The sequence below is a fragment of the Augochlora pura genome, chromosome 8 (assembly GCF_028453695.1).
Source record: "Augochlora pura isolate Apur16 chromosome 8, APUR_v2.2.1, whole genome shotgun sequence".
Classification (NCBI taxonomy): domain Eukaryota; kingdom Metazoa; phylum Arthropoda; class Insecta; order Hymenoptera; family Halictidae; genus Augochlora; species Augochlora pura.
In genome coordinates this window covers 1,318,831-1,341,310 of record NC_135779.1, presented here as the reverse complement: position 1 = coordinate 1,341,310, position 22,480 = coordinate 1,318,831, and the positions used below count along the sequence as shown (strand labels likewise).

At 41.5% G+C, this 22,480-nt stretch overlaps 4 protein-coding genes across 7 annotated transcripts; 2 read left to right on the top strand and 2 right to left on the bottom strand.

Annotated features, from left to right (window-relative positions):
* The first annotated feature begins 524 nt into the window (after positions 1-524).
* On the top strand, positions 525-13,319 carry LOC144474617 (uncharacterized). 2 transcript variants are annotated; one of them, XM_078189699.1, is made up of 9 exons: positions 525-868; positions 2,197-2,431; positions 2,629-2,739; positions 4,344-4,442; positions 8,901-8,999; positions 9,081-9,179; positions 10,961-11,158; positions 11,275-11,370; positions 11,859-13,319. In XM_078189699.1, exons 2-9 carry the CDS (start codon positions 2,384-2,386, stop codon positions 12,054-12,056), a joined length of 948 nt encoding a protein of 315 aa, XP_078045825.1. In that variant the 5' UTR covers positions 525-868; positions 2,197-2,383; the 3' UTR covers positions 12,057-13,319. The 2 variants fall into 2 exon arrangements, with proteins under 2 accessions (XP_078045825.1, XP_078045826.1); XM_078189700.1 differs by lacking the exon at positions 2,197-2,431.
* A 596-nt stretch (positions 13,320-13,915) lies between these two features.
* Positions 13,916-20,843, top strand: LOC144474618 (syntaxin-1A). Its single transcript, XM_078189701.1, has 9 exons — positions 13,916-14,017; positions 14,662-14,757; positions 14,856-14,949; positions 15,010-15,084; positions 19,848-20,045; positions 20,118-20,191; positions 20,253-20,390; positions 20,457-20,567; positions 20,645-20,843. The coding sequence occupies exons 1-9, from the start codon at positions 13,985-13,987 to the stop codon at positions 20,714-20,716; spliced, it is 891 nt and encodes a 296-aa protein (XP_078045827.1). The 5' UTR covers positions 13,916-13,984; the 3' UTR covers positions 20,717-20,843.
* LOC144474615 (condensin-2 complex subunit D3) lies at positions 13,966-19,473 on the bottom strand. 3 transcript variants are annotated; one of them, XM_078189695.1, is made up of 3 exons: positions 18,880-19,117; positions 15,648-18,797; positions 13,966-15,583 (listed from the first exon to the last, which is right to left on the bottom strand). In XM_078189695.1, the coding sequence occupies exons 1-3, from the start codon at positions 18,972-18,974 to the stop codon at positions 15,274-15,276; spliced, it is 3,555 nt and encodes a 1,184-aa protein (XP_078045821.1). In that variant the 5' UTR covers positions 18,975-19,117; the 3' UTR covers positions 13,966-15,273. The 3 variants fall into 3 exon arrangements, with proteins under 3 accessions (XP_078045821.1, XP_078045822.1, XP_078045820.1); XM_078189696.1 differs by lacking the exon at positions 18,880-19,117 and having other exon boundaries at positions 15,648-18,581; positions 18,692-18,775; XM_078189694.1 differs by having other exon boundaries at positions 15,648-19,473.
* Positions 20,648-22,414, bottom strand: LOC144474616 (lymphokine-activated killer T-cell-originated protein kinase). The gene is made up of 5 exons (XM_078189698.1): positions 22,181-22,414; positions 21,865-22,110; positions 21,504-21,797; positions 21,201-21,428; positions 20,648-21,001 (listed from the first exon to the last, which is right to left on the bottom strand). Exons 1-5 carry the CDS (start codon positions 22,302-22,304, stop codon positions 20,844-20,846), a joined length of 1,050 nt encoding a protein of 349 aa, XP_078045824.1. The 5' UTR covers positions 22,305-22,414; the 3' UTR covers positions 20,648-20,843.
* Positions 22,415-22,480: the final 66 nt, after the last annotated feature.

Below are 22,480 nucleotides of genomic sequence, written 5' to 3'. Positions count from 1 at the left end.
CAGTGGCAAAACGCCCAAACTGTTAGCCAAAATCGACCGTCGGTAATTTGGCTAACAGTTTCAGCATTTTGCCGCTACTCCAATTGGCGCTAAATTTAAATTTCAACGAGCAACAAATTTTTGACGCAGCTTGTGCACGATGTTATTGTTAGTTCGGTAAGAATTCATTTGTTCCTATAACACATTTTTTACTCTATCATCTTTCGTCTCAGATGATGTTACTAAATGCCTACTTTTCTAGAACAACCAATTTTTGCAAGAATTTACAAAGCCATTTTTACGGGATGCTCCGCATTTTATTCACTTTCGTAAGTGAATACATACACTGGAATGTCAAAATTACAATAGACAAAGGCAACGCTATTCCAAATTTTCCAGATGATCGGGCATCTCTTGTCGAAGCTATTGTTTAAAAATTAATAGCGATTTTATCAATAATAATACGAGAGAATTGGGTCGACAGGTGGCACCGCCAAGTGGATGACAATGGAAACAGTCCCCAGTCTATACCAGGGCCGAGCAGTTTCATCGGGCATTCGGTGACTCGAAGTCATCCGGTAGATCACGATGCCACGATCTCGTAGCCTCGCGTTTCGTAAACACGAGGGAACGTGTTAGTGTTCGCACGCGTTTCAACGCAACCTGTGATTGTACAGTGTCATCCGATGTTAGACCACCTGTCCTACGGAAAATACATGTTGCTGTCGTAGGTGATACGCGTCATGCGTGCGTAAGCATGTCCGATGCACCGCGATGCAATTGCAACATTAATATTAAGTGCATTACTATTTTCCACCGTAAGAAGACCACTCCGATCCTGTGAGACCACATTAGTGCCAACGGGTGCACTTCAATTATGTCTATGAAGGTAACTTTTTAAATCAATCCGAGACGCTCTTCGAGACCACGTTTTCAATTGCATACTCCATATTACAATGTGCAGGGCGATTATCGTATAATCTGAATACTCTCTTTGCGATAGAAATTGCAGAAAAATCTATAATCCAACGTATTTCAACAGACAACCCAGATGAATGTTCTAAAGTGTACCGTAGAGCAATTATTAGTTCAAAATAGGGTTTTAATGACATTAACCCGTTCACTACCACGCGCTGCATGTGCCACCACATCCGATCGAGTACAATGCAAACGAAAGAAAATTGTGACAATTTTAAAACTACACGTGACAATTTCGTTGAACTAGAATAAGTGCTTGTTTGCACGCAGATAGCTGATAATGACGCGCGTAAAATAATTAATGAAAAACGCCGTCGGCCGAGGTCGATTACGTGACTTTTCACGCCTGTGACACGGAGTGAGGTGAGATCAGGAAAACTTTGCAGAACTGATGTCATTCAAGTTAATAAATTGTCAAGAACCTTGTTCTCTTGATCCCGCGATGCCCCGTGCTCCACTCGTTGCCGCACATTATTAATGTTAACCTGTTCGAGTTGCAGACTGCCGATATGAATCGTATGGTACTGTTTCGAAAGGCGGGAAAGATAATATTTGAATCTCAACCATCCGATAATTGAAATCGATTAACAGGATTAACGGTTTATTCTTCGCACAACATATCGCTAATAAATATGTAAGAAACACGGATACCGATGGAACAGTCGACGCATTCGTTGTACCAATTTTTCAAAGAACCGTGGACGGAGCGAACAGCACAGTATAAGTTCCGCTTAAGGGGGAGGGGGGTCCGAGTGACCTTGATCAACAAATATTCTGCGCACGTTGGGGTCAATGCATAACCGATCGTAGATCATAAATGATAATTGAGATCGTACGAGATTCAAGTTGTTTTGTCGACGCATCGATCGCGTTGGAGGCGCGACGACCTACAAACACACGCCGCTGGAACAAAAAGCGGGACATTGCACTCTGGCGACTGGTTTGCAATTTTATGCTGCGAATAAAGGAAAAAAAAATAGTTCAACTTCTTCATTCGCGAAAGAAACTTTATCCCGCGACCTTTCCGTCGGCCGTTTCAATCGTGCCCTACACGCTTCCAATATTTGCTTCTTCGTCGTTGCAGTAGAATTTAACGCGTTCGTTAAAATGTTAATTCGGGGCTGCGCGCGAAGTTTTACGATCGCCTTAATTGAGAATAAAACGTACACTTCCATAGAAACAGAACGCAGTCCCGCTGTACAAAATCACAGACTCATATTTGTACTTCACGTGTTTCAGGATCACCGTGCGGCGCACAGGTTTCAATTAGTTCCGTCGATAGTTAGCAGTGCGCTCGAAAGGCCGGTCCGTGCACCGCAGATATGAAGAAACTCGTGCGAACGGGTGAAATCGTGAGGTTGCCGCGTAATTTCGCAAAAAAAATTTCAGTTATGGTCGGACGCATGCGGCGCGTCCATCCTGCTCGATGATGATTGGAAAAATCGATACTCGCGCACCGCTGAGAGTAGAAACGGTACAATATTTTTATCCAAAACTGGTCCGGCGATGTCTAAGCTCATTTTCGATAGAGCGCAATCATCGAGAATCCTATTAACAGCATTCCGGCCGGCAGAAACGTTTAAGCAGAATTAATTGCTACTGTCTCCTTAATCTGATAATTATTACTGTCTCTCTCAGCTGCCCGTTCAAGCTCGTTTTATTTCTTTTCAGAAAGAGTCCCCGTGGGATGTGGAGCTGCACTTGGCTGCAGCGCGCGGCGACGCCAAACGTCTGCGGGTCCTCCTGGACTCGGGACGGGTCCACGTCGACTGCAAGGACAAGGTATCATATTCTGGAACACTGTGCTTTTCGCTGGAACTTTTTTTCACTATGGATCTACTTCATCTCATCTCACACTCGTTCCTCTTTTCGACGACTTTCTGGTATCCGATGAAAGTTCAAGGTTGGGTACTCGAGTGTCCAAGCATTTCACGGCTACCCGACGTTTATTTGAGCGTCGCGTCGTTTGAATGCCAGGGTGGTTAGCGTGTTAAGTGGTGCCTTTCTTGGCAGCCTGGCAAGCGTTCAAATATCTTATCAGTACCCGGATACGTGTTCCGCCATACAACTTTCCACTCGAGATATCGAATTTTCGGGTAATTGCCGATAGTTTTCACTGATAGTAGTTTCGCTCATCCTGTCGCGACTCCAAATTAACTACGTATGGCAAAGAAAGCTTCTACGAAAATGTTCTCGGAACACTTATTGTCTAAACTGCCCCCAACTAATACCGTGCCAGAGCCTTCGTTCGCCAATCTTCTTGTGGAAGAATGTTACCGGCCCACACCACGGGGAGGTGAAGGTTGGACTTTGTGGGCCATGTTCTCGGAACAGCAAAGAACAGTGTCTCGATTTTTATTGTTCGAATGGCGCCGCAACGCCTCGGTCGATTAGCTAGCAATCAGGAAAAGACCACCGCCGTCACCCACGTAACTCCACGGGGGTCCGTGCAACCTGAGGCAATGATTTACGAGGCGCCGATCTTCCCGGGGGTCAATCGACTCATTATGCAAACTGCCGCGACGCTGACGGAACGGGTGGCTCGGGTAGCGTTGCTTCTGGTTCGCGAAAGTGGTCCATTAGATCACCGTGGAAACACGCGTTGCTCCACTTCGGCCGCGTGGACATCGTGCGAAGGTGATTTCGAATTCGATTGACCCGACTGCCGGTTTATTTTTAGACCGCGCGCGCCTCTTCCCGAGCGATTCCTACGGTAATTCGAAAACGATCGCGCGCATTAATCACGCCGCCAAGTAGCCCGTCCGCCGTGCGCGCCGCGACAACCCACGACGCGTCATTCCGTCGGGTAATTGCGACTATTCAGGGAACCGCCCAACAATTGCCCTTTGATTACGTGGAAACCGCGGATGCAGCGATGACGTGATTCCGCCAAATTATGAAAGGGAAGACCGCGACAGCGATCCCAGCGGAGACGCCGATCCCATTGTTAGACCTCGGACAGATTACGCGACAGATTTACGACGACTAATTGCACGCTTAACAAGCTCGATGCGAAACTACCAGCCGTTTCGATCGACGTTAGGTCGTCTTTTTGGCTCTGCTCGTGATATCGTCCGAGCTACAAACAATTCGAAGTACATAAAGCCAACGATTATTTATTCAACAATTTTTATTCATTTAGTCGAGAGCGGAGAACCGCGCGAAGGAAAATAAGAGAGTTCGAAAGAGAGACTATTGTATAGGGATCCGGAGCCTAGATTCGAAGTTTCGCAGTGGGTGACCCGGTGCTCGAGACGCGTTTCGATTTATTAGAGTTCGCGGTGGGAAAGGAAAAATAGAACTGCCTTCGGTGTACGAACGACATCGGGCATCGATTTCGGCCCAGCTCTCGAATGCTCAGTTCATTGACCCGTTTATCTTTTCAGGATGGGACGACTCCTTTAATATTGGCCGCCGCCGGAGGGCACATTGAGGCAGTCACCGAATTGCTGCAACAAGGGGCGGATCCTAATGCCAGAAGGCTGGTGAGTCCTGACCGCGCGTACTATACAGTATACACTATACACTATGCACGGCCATGAATGGACTCCGGGGGAATGAATGAATCTCGCGTTAGCACGCGCGCGGTCGCCCGCGTCCTCGCAACCCCGTTACCCGCTCGTTGGAAACGCTGTTTCGTGAGCTATCGAATCTTGCAGATACGTATCAGCCAGCATATTTCATATTCTCTGCATCCATCTAGTCCCACGGCTGCTTAATTACTTAAGCGGAGGGTGGTGAAAGATCTCTCGATTTAAAAGGGGCTTCGACGACTGCGAAGGGGATGCACGACTATGAAATTATTAAAAATTCAAATCACTTTTGCTATACCAGGTGCCGTAACACAAGCCACGCCGCGTTATCACGCGAGTCCGAAGCTCCGAGGCGACAAAGCCCGCAAGAACGACCGCAATAAATCGTAGCGGCTTCGGACTCGCGGAGCGTTACCTTTCACTATCTACCTTGCAACCGCTTCTTGCCGCGTCCGCGTATCTATTAATCTCCGAGGTATTTCTTTGCGCCGAAAGACAAGGAAGTATCTGTCCGTATCGAGCCTGCCAATTATCCCGGTGCTCGGTTTTTATTAAATATTCATAGCCGTCGAGCAAACGACGTTTCACATCCGCGTTACCGCGAAGAAAACGGACGGCCGATAACGTTCTATATTTATCGGGGACGATCTCTATCGCGAGATATCGCGATAGTCGGACCTCGGCGCCGACCGATCGCGATTTCGCGGGAAGGGCGCGGTTTTTCGCGGCTTCTTTCGCGATCGGGAACGACGTGGCCGCTTTTATCCCGCCACGAAGGTGGGTCAGAAAAAGGTTGGGCGGTATCGAGCACCAGGAAGCGGTCGAGGAGTAGTAGACCTTTTTAAGTGGCCCCCGTCGAGGATTTATCGCCGAGCCCCGGCATCTTCTCGGTGTCCCGTGGCATCGAGAGCCACGGTATTGTATGCAAATCCGTGTACGCGATGTCTGCCAACGATTTTCTGGCGACATCCGGCCGAGACTTCCATTAAGAGCCGCGGGATTCGTTAATTGAGTCGTCGGTCCCATTGGAATCGCCGGCCCACGAGTTTCCTTTCTCCTCGGTCTTTGTTTCTGAACGGTCTCCGCGTTGCCCAGGCCCTTTCAAACGATATCGCAACGGTGAAATTTGATTTTTCTGTTCGAAGGTTCGTAATTTCGTCTTCGCGACGTTATGGGCTGTGTGCGTCAGACAGGAATGCGCGAGGAAACGTGTAATTTTCTCTTCGATCTTTGAAGTCTCCACTGCTCGTATTATTAAGCACGAATTCGGGGAACAAAGTATGTCGGAAACACCACACGTTCCTGGAAAGAATTCGGTCCGAGCGACGTAAGAAGGCGCGCCAGAGGAAATTCCGGATGATTATTCAGCGGCTCTTATTCTTCTTCGTTTGTTATTTTTAGCGGCCGGTATGCAAACGAGTCGAAAGCCTAGCAACCACCGTGAAGGAGCGAGGTTTCTTTCCGGTTCCCCGGGATCGAATCGAAGCGATGACGCCCGACAAGAGCGCGAATTACGCAAACGACACACGGGCTCCGGATCGGCGCGGTGCGACGCGACGCGACACGGCGACCCGTTACACAATCTCAGGCGACACGAGTTTCGGAATTATTTTTATTAGCTACGCTATACCGTCTTCGCGGCGGTCCGCAATACTTTCGCAGTTTTATCTTAATGAATTGTCGAGAGGAGACGCTCGATTGACCGGGATGGCCGCGGCGTGGCGGAGAAAGAAAGAGGGTCGAGAGTCGAGAGGCACCGATGAAAAGCAGCCGAGATAGAAACCGTGGACTGTAAAGCCGCGATTAACGACGGATCTTTCCTTTTGTGTCTGTCGCTGGCTGATCACGGCTCGATCATCCGTACAGATAACCGGAGCTTCTATCTCGCGACGAAGAGATTAGCGGCAGATAAAAGAGCGCGGTCCTCGAAATTTCTGGGAATCGGCGGTATTTCACGTTTATTTTTAGAAACTCTTTTGCGCTCTGTTTCCACGATCGCGAGATTCATCGCGAAACGTTCCCAGAACTATCGGGGATCGGAATCGGATCCGGTGAATCGAGGCGGACGAGCCTCGAGGTGAAAACAACCGGTTAATTGGTAGTAAAATCGCGGTGCTCGAGCGAAGCGATCGAAGCGTTTTGGCAGCCAGGTTTCTCGGCCTCGAGATGCGCTAAAGTCGCGGGCGTGGACTAATTGCGAACGAGTCACGCTTGTTAATTAGCAGTTGGGTTCGGAGTTTCTAAAATGCGCGCGGCCTAGATACGATTATTTTCCGTACAGGGTGCTTCGTAATAAGTAGATTGCATTTTGAAAATAAATTCGGACGATGCTTCGCGCAGCTTCTGTTCCTCGTCTTCTGGCACAGTCGCTTTTAATTGGAACCTTCTGTTTCCGTCCGCTTATCTTTTCGAATATCTCTGGAAACGTGCTGCCGCGCGTGCGAACAAATTCTTACGCTTCTGGCCTGTAAAGAAGCTACGACATTTCCGGAACAAGTATAATCGGCGCTTCCTTACAGTAACGTACAAATCAATTTACCATAATTTATTATTAGCCCTGCAGTGCGCCAATGCGATATACATACATATGCATCATCCGTTTTTCTTCTTCATACTCCGGCATTATAAATATTAATGATATAACTGCACACGGTTTTGTGCATGAATCACCCGCCCGTATGAAATATAAACTGTACGATTCCAATATTATTTTCTAACATGGCGAGTCCACAGTTCATTGCGATGCAATACGCGATTCCAAACTCGATAGCTTATCAATGGACCGTGGATTTGATACGCTCATATTTGAAAAGCGCAAGAAATCGGCGACATCGTTACGAAAGCAGAACAATTATCGATCGATCTATTTCCAATGCGTGGCAGTTCGATTTACCCTGTAGCGGGGACCACGCGCGATGGCGCGTCCTGTAGCGTCGGTGCAACGTGGTCTCTGCATTTCAAGGTCGCCGAAGCGGAGCAAATCGGGTTGCGTCGCGTTCGCGTGTTCGCAACGCGTTTCAGCGGCGGCACGTCTGCCGTAATATGCAACCACCGCGGTGCACCGGCGTGTGCAACAACTCACGTGAATCCGCGGACGACCGTTTGCGAAACTCGGAGCCGCGCGCCTTGCCCGCGATCCATCTGTAACACTCTCGACATCGCGAGTCCGGTATCAGTTCGAAAATCGTGCGTGGGCGTTCGTGACACACTGATCTCGCCAGCGCTTGTTTGGCCTCGTTCGAGGAACGGACTTTCGACCAGTTGGATTGCACTTTTTGGTCGTTACCGCGGCGTATCGAGTTTCGCGGATTTCTATTCGAGTACCTTTTGTTCGTGACTCGGCCGATCACGGCGCCCGCCGTTTCGTTTCGGCGATCCGAACTGCCGAACCGAAATTGCCGCCTCCAATTTCTCGCCACTTTCCTCTGTTTCTTTTTTAGAACTGCCAGCACCGGAACAAGTACAGAATCTAATCGCATCGCGTTTACTGGTCGCGCAGAGGGTATTCGTCTCTAAGCCAATGTTCATCCTCAGATTATAGATCCGATTAATCGAATCTGTAAACGAGGCAACTCAAAAATTGTTTCGACTTTCTGTTTGCTTGAAATTCTTGTTAAATTTAAATTATTTCAATTTTTCATCCGCGAATCCGTGTAATACGCCACAACGAATCACTGATACATTTGATAAATGCCCAACGATTTGGAAACTTGCTGTTTCACCGTGCCGGTGAAACGTTCTCCGGCCTCGTGGCAAACGATAGAAAAGTGGGCGGTACGTTCTGCAATTCGGTGGATGAGAGGTCGAAACAATTTTCCAAACTTCGCCCGCGGTTCGTAACAATTTCGAATAGGCGACGCGGGTGGCACGCGAGCGTGTTACGCCGCGTTAAAATAGCATACGTTGGAAAGCGGATTGCGGCAGGAAGTAACAAGTTCATTATAAATCGACGATGCCCGCCTCCCATCGGAGCATCCTCTCCGCTGAACGATGAGAATTAATTGGCGCTCACGTACGGTGGTGTCCAGTTCGAACAGAATGTAGAACAACCCGTGCATTTAACTGAGCCGATAGCTAATCTATTATTCTCTCCGAATTGTTAATGCCGCATCGTTCATCCGTACTCTAAGTCGGCCTTAATTTACAATCAAATGCTACCGATAAATCCAGGTGTTTTCACATGCAATTACTCTATCGCATTACCGCAGCTCCGCGTTCGATGCAGAGAAGCAACAACAAAGGTCGCATTTCCGATTCCTCGATGGGGAATTTAATTACACTATAAATTCGTGCGCCCCACGTCTTCCCGCGACGGCAATAAAACAGCGCGTCGAATTTTATGTTTATCCGTGTCGTAGAATTTATAGCGTTCCACCGTGGGTCTTATTGTCTGCGTTTTATCGTTTCCAGACCGGCACCACGGCGCTCTTCTTCGCCGCCCAGGGCGGCTACATGGACATCGCCGGCCTTCTATTGGAGCACGGCGCCGCGGTGGACTCGTGTAGCATAGTAAGTTTACACAAGATGAAAATCAAAAATTGAACGGCGAACCGTGAAATGGAAACTAGACGGTTTCTGGCGCAATTGCAGGACGGCGGTACCCCACTTTTCGTCGCGTGCCAGTGCGGTCACCTGGACGTGGTGGAGGGTCTGATCGAAAGAGGCGCCAATCCGAACGCTCACATGAAGGTAACTTCTTATCTCTCGAACGTTTTTGCCCTTTTCGTGGCCGTTCATTTCCCGGTTGCCGAGTCGAACTCGACTGGAACTATTAGCGTGGAACGATGAGAATCCAGGCTGGGAAAGGCCTGAAATTCAAATGAACAAAGTCAATCGCAACAGTCTACGCACAGATATTAAAATGGAGGAGAAAATCGCAGAAAGACGGTCGTCGCTCTATACAGACCTACAAATATACAGATATAGATATAATATAAAGAGAACTCTGTCTAATTTGCAACTATTACGTTATGAAAGATTAATGTCCGATTCCCAGACCGTGGCCGCGATAATCGGTCGAAAATTCGAAACGGAACGGCCGCTTGAAATACCGGCCACGTACGGCCCCCGAATAATTAGCCGCGCACAATCGGCATTTAAATGTCACATTCCCGACGAGTTCCACGTACACGCGAGCCTCGGGACCCGCACGGGCCATGAATTTCACATTTTATTGCGCGTCCACGTTACACATACACCTTTCGAATTTGTTCCACGTTATCGCAAGTGTGTCGCGGCACGGTCACCAGAACCGTCACGGTACTACTCTCGCAGGTGATTGACAAAGAGAGCAATACGTTGTCGCACTTGTCACGCTCTTTCTATTCTAACGCCGCGGACGTGTCCTTCTATTCTAATACCGGACATCTCTTGAAGAATGGAATCGTTTACCTTGTACCTTGTGGAAAACTTGCGGCATTGTTCGATCCGCGCTATTCTAGTAACACTCCCGCCGATCTCAATCGAACGTTGCTGTGTCGCAGTCGCGTGTAAAGTGTCTTCGACGGGGACACAATTGGGATGACAATAGGCGTACACAGAATACCATAATCTACAGCAGATACACGATAATAGAATATCTAATTTGTTGCAAGCGAAATCAACCCATAATATCTACAGGTATTCGTTCGACGTGCTAGCTGCATAAAGTTTTGAACCTGAACAGATAATCGCTTGACCCACATCCCGATCACGTGTAAAGCGATCAGAGGCATGTTCAAACGATGTTCTACAATCCCCGGCGGTCGTCGACGACGATCGACGTGTTCGATCGCATCGGCCGAAGAAAAATCGTGTGACCGCGACGCGACTTTTGTCGCGGCTAGATGGACAGGTTGATCGTCGTTATAGAATTTCTGCGGTTTGTAATGGATAGGTATTATGTCTCCTGGCCGGACACGGTTCGGGGAACACCGGGACTCTGTGGAACGCGTACACCCGCCGCAGGATGTTGCCAATCTCTGCCTGGGTCAGAAGGAAACGCGTCCAATAAAGGAAGGTGCATCTCGGGATCGATGGGTTTTCGTAAAACCACCGAGTCAAGAACGGCCAGTGAAAGTGCGGGTTCCTGGCGACCGGGTCCAATTCGAGTCGCCCTGGACTCCGCTACTCCTTTCAGGGATACTCGAGACACGCGCCAGCACTTTCTCTCCTTTGCCGTTGACTTAGCTGCACTTGGAAGCTCCTCCGTTCCGAGATTTTCCGTAGATTATTCGCCAGCCACAAAGCTTCAAAGTTGCGTCCTTGTCATGAACTGTTTCCTGAAAAAGAGATCCTATTATCGATGGTCCCAAATGAAATGTTGCTATTGGATAAAAAAGACATTATAGAATTCTTATTTTACATAAAGGTCAGCCTGTGCTGATTAACCACGGCATACCTTAGACTCCAAAGTTTATTACCCCGTTTAGCATAAGCGGCCGACAGAAATTTAGCAGGTCCGTTTAGATAGACTTTACTCGATTTTCCAGGATGGAGCTACGGCCCTCTTCATCGCGGCTCAGAACGGCCACGTGCGTATCCTGGAGGTTCTTCTGGAGCACGGGGCGAAGACGGACGCTGCTCGGACCGACGGTGCCACGCCTTTATGGATAGGAGCACAAATGGGACACGATCACGTCGTGAGAAGGCTTCTGAAAGCTGGCGCGAAGGTCGATGCCACCAGACACGTAAGTCTCGGGAATGATCAGGGATCAGGCAGGAATCTGGATTCCGTTATCGGGAGAACGGTCACCGTGGAATCTCTCTTTGAACAGAGGAGTGTTAATTACAGTTTCTTTTCTAGGATGGGGCAACCCCGCTCTTTAAGGCGGCTCATAAGGGACATACTGCCGTGGTCGGGGAACTCCTCAAGTACCGTCCGTCGCTCGGGATTCTTCCAGTAAGTTCCAGAATAGGCTCGAAACGATTTCCTTCTGGAGAAAATCTATAAACGAGCGAACACTTCTGATGTGGTGAAGTTTTAACATCTGGGCCGTGTCAGTCACCAACCAACCACTTCGGACACGGAGTGTAGACTGTAGGACCTATAAAAAAAATTTAGAGCTTATAAAAATAGAAACTAAAAAAAAAAGAAGAGAAATAAGATAGAGATTGTATTTGGAAACCACTGTTCCGCCTTGCGGTATGCAACCGGACGGACTTTGGTGCTTGCAAATCTCTTGCAAACTTCACCCCTTCCTAAAGAGTACGCGTAACGCTTTCTAATAAATTTTTAATTGTTCTGAAAGAAGCTTAATAATTTTGTTTTAAATACATATACAAAGATTTTGTGGACACCATGTATTAGATGTACTGAGCTACGCTACAGCTACGCTGCCCATAAAGCAGTAAACAATTTCAGTTATGCAACAGCCTGTTATGTTCTAGAACGGTGAAAGCGCGCTTCACGCAGCAGCCTTAACAGGACAAATGACAGTGGCGAGGCAACTGGTGGGAGCAGGAGCGGACCCTTTGCTCGTCAACCAAGAGGGTGTCACGCCTCTTCAGTTGGCAATTAGACACTCGCAGACTCAAGTCGCGAATTATCTGAAGGATAAAGTTAGAACACGGACCGGGACGTCTTAGCGATTCGGTTATCCGTCCAGTAACGTAGAAGTTAATACAGAGAAGTAACAGTGGAGAATGTATAGGCCAGCGAAGGAGAGATCAGTATTTCTAAAGAGAATGTAATATAATATATATGTATACGCATATACATATACGTTACATGTTGAATGTGCTAAATTCAATAATTTATAAATAGAATGAAACAAGTGCAATCTTATATTTCGTAATATTACAGAATTGAAGCGTAAATAAAATGTTGGTCTTTCTATCACACTACAAGGAAGTGTGGTCAGATACTCTATCGTTGTCTTAACTTTTAGCTGGTTTTGTAGCACTATAGTTACCTTGGTTGCATCCTCAGAAGAACTTTTAAAACCTCGTTCATGGTATAAAATATTCGTATTAACTTGACAATAGGGCCACGGTAACGTTATCTTATATTATTCCTGTTGTACCAGCTGAGAGTTAAAACTGTTAGCTACTTATTCGGTGTATATACAGTTAGAGATACGCAAAATACCATCCTGTAGTGTAAAATATATTTTAAATGTATTCTCTTGTTGTATATATTCTTACATGAACTTTGGAAACATTAACTCTTTCGATGTTCCGTGTTACGCACCGGGATCATTTTTATAGTAGAATTTAAATATATATATATATTAAATATCTACATATATATATATTTTATTAACAACAAACTGGTTGTTATAGAAAGATTCTAAACGTTCATGGATCTAACGCAATTGTTTCTGTTCTAATTAAGAATTATATAAGACTGATTGATTTGCCTTGAAGTATACAAAATTGACGAATTTTATAGTTGGACGTTTATTCCTTCCTGTTGATTTATATATAATAGTATATGTTATTGTTAACGCACACGTGAAATGTAAAGAAATAACCGTAAGCAAGTGTTTAGTTTTTAAACCGTAATGTGTAAGATATTCAATCGTTTTATTTGGATGTAACATTAATGAGATATTTTATAACTGTTTGTTTGGTGTTAATTTACAATGTATAATAAATATCTTTACTGTTTTCCCAAAATATGTCCTCGTATATGAAACGCATGTAGTACTCGCTAATTCGTGAAAATTTTTCACTTTACATTCTAGTAAATTATACACGGTATGGAACACATGGTAACATTTATACATAAATATCGAATAGTTTCGCTTTGTGTGATATCACAGAATGGGTCAAATTTTGGTTGGACTTTATGTTTTAACTGCGTGCTTATCACGAAATTATAATTAAATAAAACAATTTCTGCCTGAACTTATCCTCCATTTTTACAAGCACAGCATACTCCTAAATAATAACTATTATATCATTATAATGAAAACAAAAAAAATAATCTTTGTAATTTCCGTTCCTTTCAGTCGAAAAGCTTCTATATTCCTCGTCGATTTATAACTCTTCACGCTCATCCAGTCGTGAGCACACGTCGGTTCGCCGACTTAATTTGCACGTACCTATATACACGATATGCAGATGCTAATGTTTTTACAAAAAGTAACAGTCATCTTATACCGTAAAAATATTGGAACAAAAAAAGGAATCATCGGCGCCTTCAGCGAAAGAAAAAAAATATATACTACCGGTGGTGACGAGAAGAAAGACTAAGAGAACAAGTCAAAGGTGTATAATTCATGGTAAACTCGTCCTTGTACCCCAGCTGCTAAGTGCCTATTTCCTATTTCCATTTGCGGATGCAAAGCTTCTTCTGGTTAAAGTAATACGGTTTAACTGAGAAGTGTGTCAAACGGTTCTTCTGCTCCTCACCAATTGAACGGTATCAATTAGAAGTTTACAATGCCAACACCGCGATGAATTTTATCAATTATCGCTTCTGCACTGATAAGGTAGATAACAGAATACGTACTTTGTGAGCCAGATTCAAAGAACGATCAGTGACACGCTGATTCCTAAGGAATGCCATCATGGTTCGTGATCGAATGCCAGAACTACGTGCCGTTAGTATTCTATTCTATAGAAAACACGAGAGTGTCGGTTATCGATAACACTGTGACATTAATTTTAATAGAAGTACACGTTAGAAAGTCGTTCGTAATGCACCAGTCGTTTTGAAGGCCACCTCGAAATTATTTTTGCTTCAGCAAAATTCTAACTACCTGCATGAATTAAAAAGCATTAAACTCGTAGAATATAACTAAATCTAATAAAAAAAAAACATCACTTAAGTAACAAACGGCAACTTTTTGCGAAAATAAATATTACAGTGATTTCCTAACTTTATCTGCTTTCTCCCCTGTTATCTCCTCAATATATTTCTTCACGGTTTAGAGCAAACAAACTTAGTCGTGCCGCACGAATAGACAGTACTTTCTGAAAGAAATAAGCCTGGAATATATTTTTTTACGATATATTGACAACAGTTTGTTGCTTAAGTGATATTTTTCACAAATGAATGTTTACTGGAGAGATTTGAATAGAGACCTATCCTGTATGAAGTCTAATTAATTACTGCCATTGGATCGACTGAGAAATATAACATAAAATATTTTTTTCCGTTCCCGAACACTGTTCTGAGCGTTTACTTAATTAATAACAGAAGCAGACGTACTCTGTAACACATGTTTTTTTTACCTTTCTTTAGTGTCAAACTAATAGCACTTCATTTGGTAAACGATTTAGACAAGATGTACACATCCAAATATCCCAAAATAGAAAACTCAAGGAAGTTTTGGATGAAGTACGTATACGCATAGGTATACTCATATTAATTAAGTCACCGTTAAAATATCACAGACTCTTATATTGGCAGTAGTCATATAAATCATATTAATACAGGTTGATGAAATTCGTGGACTGATACAGCTAATAAGCGAGAACACGGTTATAGTAAAGGATTTATATAATAACGTGTTATCGCACACGAATAAAGGTAAGAAACAAATACCAAATGTTGTGCCTTTCTGTTAGTTAACTACTTGCGTGTTTTCAGATATACAAAAAGAACTGGAAGTTCGAACGTATAGCATATCGCAAACATCGTTTCGTATACAACAAAAGCTAAGAGGTAGGTAATCCAATTCTTTTTTTTTTGTTTACCTACAAGTTGCAACGTAAATAAAAGTAAATAAATAAAAGCTATTTGTTTTATATATCCTAGTCAGACTCACTGTCATCTTGAAATTGAGAAATACTTGTTTCTATTTCTTTTTACGTTTTATGTCTATCTTTCTAGCTTTTGTAATGTCGTCGTTCATTAATTTTTCAATTTCGGTGTACTAGTGCTAGGACCAGGCTCCGTGGGTAAACATGATCGTAGAGATTGTAATGTTGAAATTGGGCTCCATTCTGTAGAATGATTTGGCGAAAGCAAAGAGGTGTTGACTGATGAATTGTTCAGATTTAAAAGTTGAGAGATTGGGACACGTTCCAACAAAACTATAGGTCTTAAATTACAATCCCTAATATCTGATATTCTGACAGACGAAATCTGTTTTGCTGTGTCAGACGGAGAATTTTCTTCTTCACTGGAGTTTTCATCTTCGGGAACAATTTCTCCCACTTGTCTAGAATAAAACATAATTAATAAGAATCAATAATATTCATATTATCGGGTATTTATATACGAACCTCTTTAACTGATCCAATTCTTTCTCTAAGTTTGGATATTCGTTGAATAAATTAGATAATCGATCCTTGTTACATTCTGAATAAGTTTTAACCAGAAGCCTCTTCACTTCATTCTCCACTGGAGATTTCGTAAGAGATAACTTTTTCTGTAGTTTTACTAATACAGGCAACAGAACTTCTACACAATGTTTCTTCATTCCTTCAATGATAATAGTTATTGCACTGGTGGTAGGTATGATTTGTTGAGTCACTGATTCTTCATTTTCTATTTGATCATCATCAGTTTGTTTATTTAAAGACGATGGTCTCAATCGTTCATTACTAATAACATACAACGCATCTTTTAACACATACATTCCCTCCTCTTTCTTAATGTCGATTGAATCGGCGCAAACTCCACCAAGTATCTGACTAGTTATTTTTACAAGTAACTTTATCTTTCCCGGAGGATCCAAGTGATCTAGCATAAAGTCGTATATCGTTCTCCGTTTCTCTTCGTTTCTTTTACCAGGTAGCGTTAATGCTTTTCTCTCTTTCTCGCGCATTCTTTGATCATAAATTTTGAGATGCGATTGGAAATTGTTATAATGATATATACTTTGTAAAAATTGCTGCGATATTAAAGTTTTATTTTTCGCCAGTAGCCTTTCTTCTATAAGAAAAATTGTCAACTCGCGTATCATATTGTCCGAGTCCGATAGCATGGTCAGTATGTGAAAGAAGAACGGACCCTTAATTTTGATGTAGTCTTCAAGAAGAAGTTGGATGAATATCACCATGATAGCTTCCCTGACTTGTGGACTTGGATCCTTCATACTGACACACATATCTGACAAATAAGGTTCAACTAGTGCGGTGAACCTAATGCAAATATCGGCCAAAGCCTTTGCAGTATTTATTTTTACGGCGATTTGAAAGATTGAGCTCAAGTTTGTCTCTTGCCTCATTAGTTTGCCGAATATTGGAACCACTTCTTTTGCAATCTCCCGATCCCTCATCGCTTGTTGACCAAGAATGACAACTGCCGACGCTTTTAATTCCTTTATCTCCTTTATAGCTTCTGGAAGTGCTTCCCATTCTAGCAATATTCCTTGCAAAATTCGCAAAGTTAATGGTGATATTTTATGAGTACATAAAATAGTAGCATACCCCAAAGTGAACATAGCTTTTAAATAATACGGTGCTGCTTCTATAGCTTGGTCCTCATTCTTAAAAATTTTTGTGATTTCTGCCTCAGACAGTTTGATTAAATTTAGCACGTTAAAATACAACAACCTGTTCCCTGTATCGGGATTCAAGAATTGTATTACATTGTGTATAATATCCAACGAAATACTGATTAAACCAAAATTGATTTTGAACTGCTCTAGACATTGGTATAGATAAACGTGAAGGACTTCCAAAATTTCATTATCCAAGGACTTCCAAGAGTGCTTTAAAACCTGCAGCACCAAGCTGGTACAAAAATTATTCTCTTCAAAGATTTCCTTGTAGTTTGAAATATATTTGTTCATATTTGGTAGCTGAGTATTTTCAGCTAATGCTGCTAACAAAATCCAAGCTCCTGTGTTATTGGTCGTCCCGATATGTGACTGTATGCTCTTTATTACAGAAGTTGTAATAGTACCATTCTTCACCCACAAGTTACAAGCTCTTGATAAATGTCGTCGCATTTTCACATTAGTTAATGTATTCAAAATTTTCCATGGTAAATTGCTAGCTGTATTGTTAGTAGTTTTAGAAGAAAATACTATTCTGCTCAGTAATAATTCATGTAGGTAATCTAGCACCTTTTCTTGTACTTTCACCTCAACATCGAATATCTGTGGTATAACAGTTTGCACCCATTCATCCAAAAGTTGCGAATTGTCCGAGAACTTTTCTAAAAGCTGAGATAGGATTTGTACAGCATATCGACGTACAGTTAGCGTCGGGTCTCTACAACGGCGGCTAATTACAGGTACTATTTCGTTCATCAAACTGGGAAACAATAAGATCAAATTTTTAAAAATTTGTAATGTGCTTCTTCTGATCGCTGCTCTCTCATCCTCAATTCGTTCTATCAGCATGGATAACAAAACATTAGAACCTGGTAATAGATCAATGTCTTCGGATAAACCATCTTTTATTTCTTCGAATGTGAGAAATATTTTATGAGGTTCGGACTTTTCGAAAATTATTTCGAATATTTCCTTATCTGTTCCGTGATGAAATTCTGTCAACTCTGCAATTATTGCCATAGCTTTTCCTCTTACCATACTTGAACAATCCATGCATCTACTTAATACAACAGCAACAAAGACTCTTCTAGCTTTATCTTTCAGGCTAGTAGTCATACTACAGTCAATCAAAAAAGATTCAATCAATAATTTGCCAATTATTTCTTGAGCAAATATTCTCAGAGGTATTTTATTATGATGAGATAGTAATATTACATTTCTAAAGGCTTCAATTATGATATCTTCGTTACATACTCCAAAGAGCTTTATCAGTGCACCAGCTTGCTTCTGACGCGCTTCAAGTCGATCTGGACAATTCAGCATCAAATGCTGTATTAATGTAATAATTGCAACTTTTGCTTCTTTATCGTGTTCATTCAATAAAACTTTTAAAAAATTTATAGTACATTCACGTACATTCGCTATAAACTTTGATTGCATGTCCATAGGACTATACAACAAACGAGGTAATATATTCTTTGCTATAATTGTTATAGTAACCTTAACAGGTCCATGTTTACTATCGCACAGTTCATATAATGCTGCATAGGAATTCCTTATCAATGATACTTCCACTGTATTATTTTGCCTGTTGTAGCTAAAAGGATCTATGCAATCATTTTCTATCTTTGTAATTTCGAGTAAACCGCTAACAGTGTTGTCTAATGACTGTACATGGTCCTTAAACCAAAATGATTTTATCATTGTAATCAGGCTACAAACAATAACATTTAAATTTTTTGTCAATGTTTCTTTTTCGTTAGGTAAAAGAACAATATTATCATTTCTTATCTCATCTGATATATTAAAATCATCTAAACTCACTGCTTTGGAACGTTTCTTCACGAGTGGCTGCAATTGGCCAGAATTTATTTTAACGGTTTCAATAGCACGTTGATATAAGTTTGGGTGAAACACATTGAAAGCATTACTACCAGGAATAGCCAAAAGTATAAAATATAAATTAGTTGCATAAAGACAAGATTGTCTAGAATCATCGTCAGCTTCTTTACCTTGTCCGCTCTTCATTATGTAACCCAATATTGCTAGCAAAGCACGTACTTGTATATCCATTATAATCAACGTGTTCCAACAGATTTCTGAACATTGTTCGGAACTGTTCTGGTCTTTGCCTGCGGTTAACCAATTGTTCACAATGGAACAAGTTTCGTGCAAAAGCAGCCTCATGTCCTCACTTTCTATGAACATTAGGTACTCATCAGGTGGTTCATTGTAAATCATAAATTCTGTATCCCAGACAGATTGAACCCAGTCTTCGTTGAGATCACTGAATTTAAATTCGTCAAATATTTTTAAAGATTCCATGGTAACAACTGTGCCCGATTTAAATCATTTTAAAACGAATGCTACAATTATTATCAATTCGGTTCAAATATATCTTGCGAATGTAAACATAACCTTAACTTATCATTCGATAAAGGAAAACTTGTGGCCTCAGGTTATCATTTTCTGAATGCGTATCGATAGTGATTTTATAATTCCGCTATGATATGTACAAACAGAAAACTTCGACGAATAATTATCACGGGACATCTCGCTGAAAATACGAAAAGTCCTACAAAGGACTCTGGCGTCCGTTCAGAAGCGGGAAAACCACTGACCAATTAGATTCGCCGCAATATGCAACCGACACTCTGTAAACAAATGTGCACTTTCGATTACACGTGTGTTTACATACACATGCTGATAACAATTACATGCACAATTTATCGATTATTCTAATCAATAAATGATTTTAATGAATTACACGTATTTACAAAAAAGTACATAGTCGAAGGATGTTAAGACAAACATTTCAATAAAGTTGTTTACATTTTGGGCGGGAAACATCATTGTATATAATGCTTCGAATCACGTGTGATCAAGAAAATGTTAATTCTGAATTATTTACACATTACAAAACATATCATAAAAATAAAGAAAAAAAAAAATTATTCTTTAATACTTTTTTTTGTTATAGAGATGGGAAAAGAAATTGCTCCTCTCGATGATTTAAATTTGACAAGTATAATCGATGGACCCGCGCATTTACGAATTAAAGCATTGCAATATACAACGATGATAAGACTTTTCACGGATATTATGGAAGAATACAACATGTGTATGTTGAGATACCATGAAAAATGCCGTTTACTTTTACAACAACAAAAAATGTTAAGTACGTATCATTCAAAACGTTTCGAATTATTATCCCTTAAAAATGCTCACGCTACTCTGTTCGAATTTTTAGTCAGAAAGCAAATTACGAGCGAGGAACTAGATTCTTTACTTGAATCTCAAGATAACAATATATTTGTCGACAATGTAAGTAACACTATCATGTCCTAACTCTAAATAAACAGGTGTAATCTGTTTTGACTGATAGATTTTAGAAGATACCAGAACTACTAAGCAACAATTAGCGGATATACAAAGTAGACATAATGATATAGTAAAGTTGGAAAAATCTATTACAGAAGTTAGAGATATGTTTACTGAAATGGCATTTCTGGTTGAAAAACAGGTAAGTGTACGATGTACATGATAGAATGAATTTTGAACGAATGTAAATCTGCATCTTACATTGTAGAGTGAACATTTGAATAATGTGGAATATTTTGCTGGGAAAACAGCAACTAATATTGACACTGGTCGTACAGATCTTAAAAAAGCCGAGAACCGTAGTCACAGGCATAGAAAGGTACTGATATTAGAAGAAGTAAAAAAAATATAGTTAACAATAATTGTATAATCGAAACTGAACTGTTTTTCTTTCAGATGAAGTTTAACATTTGTCTCATCATCGGTATAATAATTATTATTGTTTTACTGATATTTATTATTTTGTAAATAGTATAAGAGTAAAATTTACAGCCATTGTAATATTATTAGAAAAATAAAAGGCATCTCTAGGCAATTGTTAATCTGATTATCATAGTAATTTGTAATACTTATAATAACTGTAACACGTTGCTCATCACACATTGCCTTTGTATATGTAATTTTCGAAGTAGTTAACGAGACCGATTGCACTAGGTCTGACTTTATAATCCAGGGCAGTGCAAGCAAAAAACAGTTCAAGAACCTTGTCATATTCTTTTCCAAGTTGAATAGCGGGTAGTGGAGGACGCGTACCTGCGATCATAAATACATTTTATTTGATGTATTAATTTTTTTAAAATGTCTTTAAATATAGGATGTCCTATTTGAATCTAATTATCTTTAAAGCTATCAATTATTAAATAAAATGTTTCTATATTTATTTCAGAGATTAATGAACGTAAGACTTTCCTCCTGGATCACCCTTTACACACATTACTATACAAATACTTACCATATTTGCAGTTCATGACTTCTTTAAGAAAAACAATACTGTCATCCATATCCCCATTATGTTTAGTAGTGTTTAAACTATTTTCCATGTCTGTGTCCAGCATTGAATCATCAGAACAACTAGTATCACCTTCAAAATTTTCCACATGTGGTGTTGACAAAGCTATCATTTCCCATACTACCAGCCCACATGCCCAAATATCTGCCTTATTTGTAACTGGTTCACCGTCTGTACAAAAAATTAGAGATACATGGTTAATACAGATTATAGTTGTTTATAGTGTTTATGTCATTGTAATACAACCTTGTATTATTTCAGGAGCACTCCAACATTCTGTCCCCACATATGTAAAGTTCCCCTTGGAGATATCCATTTCAAGAGATTCGGTGAGAGGTACAGATACTCCAAAGTCACAAAGTTTAACTCTGCTATAGTCGTCAGAAACCAATACATTATAACTCTTTATATCGCCGTGCAAGATATGAGCAGTGTGATGCAAATATTTTAATCCTTTTACAATTTCATATGTTATTTTTAAAATGTCTTTAGCCGGAAATTGTTCATCATCAGCCTCGAGTTTCATTTCTATCTTATCACCTAAAAATATGCGTATAATTAGCATGTTTTACAATTTATGAAAATAAGTAGTAAATAATTTCTCTACCTAAAGAAGCATCTAATTTCTCCATTGCCAGACATGGATCGATCCGTTCACCGTTTGGAACTTCTGTGAATCCTCGGAAACCAACAATGTTCGGATGATCTAATTTACGAAGAACTTCTGCCTCGAATCGTATACGTTCATTGTATTTTTGGTCTTCTTGAACTCTGCGATTCCTCTTCTTTATCGCCCATGGTGATCGAACGAAACCCACTTTCGGCGATCGTTCCAAACAAAATACACTAACACCTGACGAACCATTATTTTAATAAAGTAATGTCTACGCGAGTTCATTTAAAGAGCACAAAAATTTGTTTACCGCATCCATAACCAATCTGCTCCAAAAAAGGCGAGGCTGGTATTTTAATGGTCGTTTGTAATTCTGGATTGTCCTGAAGCTTACTTTTGTACCTTTTTGACGTCGGTGTCTTAAACTCGGTCATTTTATTTAAGTTATTATTGAAATAATTCTGTTTCGCGAGCGATCACTTCTTCCAAATTCTTGGATCACTTGTCCGTTAAATTTCAAATTCGTTCGCTGCAAGACGCTTCAGGATTGCCAACCTGAGCTTAAGTCATACGAACGTCAAATCGACGAACGTTAGTCGTCTCTCCTTGT